The sequence below is a fragment of the Nicotiana tomentosiformis genome, chromosome 6, assembly GCF_000390325.3.
Source record: "Nicotiana tomentosiformis chromosome 6, ASM39032v3, whole genome shotgun sequence".
NCBI lineage: Eukaryota > Viridiplantae > Streptophyta > Magnoliopsida > Solanales > Solanaceae > Nicotiana > Nicotiana tomentosiformis.
In genome coordinates, this window is record NC_090817.1 from 39,721,448 (window position 1) to 39,722,963 (window position 1,516).

Consider the following 1,516-nt stretch of genomic DNA (forward strand, 5'->3'; position numbering starts at 1 on the left):
GCTACAATTTTAATGCAATGGGATAGAGGCACCCCGGTTCTTCATCGAGTTCATCGAGGGGTACCGCGAATGCATGGCAACAAAAATAACTCTAGACCCTAGGTACAAGGAGCTCCAGCATACCAAAATCTACAGAGGCAACAATTTCAGCCTCAACAACCCATTCATTCTGGCATAGAAGATCTCATGAAGGCCTTCATTCAGAAAACTGATGAGTGGATTGAAACTCATAGCATACCTATAAGGGAACATAGAGCAACTATCAAAGAACTAGGCACTGGTTTTCGAAACCTGGATAGATAGGTTGGGCAGCTAGCCATTGTCTGAGAGGATTCCAAGAACTCTCTCTGCTGATACTGAGAGAAATCCCAATGAAACAATGAATGCTATAACTCTGAGAAGTGGGCAATTGTTGAAAGATCCCACCCCGATCCAAAATGATGTGAAACTTGAAAAAGAAAGTGGGGAGCAGCTGAAGAATGATGTTGATAAAAAGAAGAAGGGCCAGATGAAAACTGAGAAAAAGAAGAAGGGAGAAATTTTGAGAAGGGAGGAACATGATGAGAGCGAGCATATTACTGCTTTACTTTTCCCCCCAAGGCTATATAGTGAAAAGCATGACAAGAAGTTTAGAAGATTTTTGGATGTGCTAAAACAAGTTCATGTGAACTTACCATTTACAGAAGTGCTCTCACAAATGCCTGCTTATGCTAAATTCTTGAAAGAGATCCTGACGAAGAAGAGGAAAATAGAGAAGACTTTAGTGTTCAAGCTTACAGAGGATTGCAGTGCTATATTGCAAAACAAACTCCTACAAAAGTGTAGAGATCCAGGGAGTTTTACTATACCTTGCTCTTTAGGAACTATTAATTTTGACAAGTCTTTATGTGATTCATGTGCCTTAATTAATCTAATGCCTCTATCTATTTACAAGAAATTGGAGAAGGAGATTAGAGAGATAATTTCTGCACCAATATTGTTGCAGCTGCGAGACCAAACAACTTTAATGTCACGCCCCAAAACCGAGGAGCGCGACCGGCATTCAACCGAATGAACCAGACCGAGCAAGCCTGTAAAATTTCATTCTACCCAAACTCATCCACGAATGGCGATAATGCATATTTTCCTTAATTAGATAAAAGGTGTTCACGTCTACAATACCAATTCATTTCCAATAGTTTCATCCTTTTTAAAGTATCAAATGGACAAATAATACAACCACAACATAAAATTTTTTGTCTTTCCCAGCACCAATACACAACCCACTCTATGTCTACAGAGCCTCTATAGATAAAGAAGAGTACAATGATAATGCCGGCAACAAGGCCCCGGCTATACCTCAAACAGAATACCCAAAGTACAAAAGATTCGTGACCCTGGAATGAAGTGGGGCTCACCAAGTCAGCTGGGAAGAAGGTGCACTGCTATCACTTATCAATATCTCCTACTGTGGAACCACCTGCATCCATTGAAAGATGCAGCGCCCCCGACAAAAAGGGACGTTAGTACTGTCGAA

General features: G+C 40.8%; 1 protein-coding gene across 1 annotated transcript; it reads left to right on the top strand.

The window, feature by feature from the left end:
• Positions 1 to 379: 379 nt before the first annotated feature.
• On the top strand, positions 380 to 1,054 carry LOC138893836 (uncharacterized). The gene has a single exon (XM_070178500.1). The coding sequence runs from the start codon at positions 380 to 382 to the stop codon at positions 1,052 to 1,054; it is 675 nt and encodes a 224-aa protein (XP_070034601.1).
• The last annotated feature ends 462 nt before the right edge of the window (positions 1,055 to 1,516 follow it).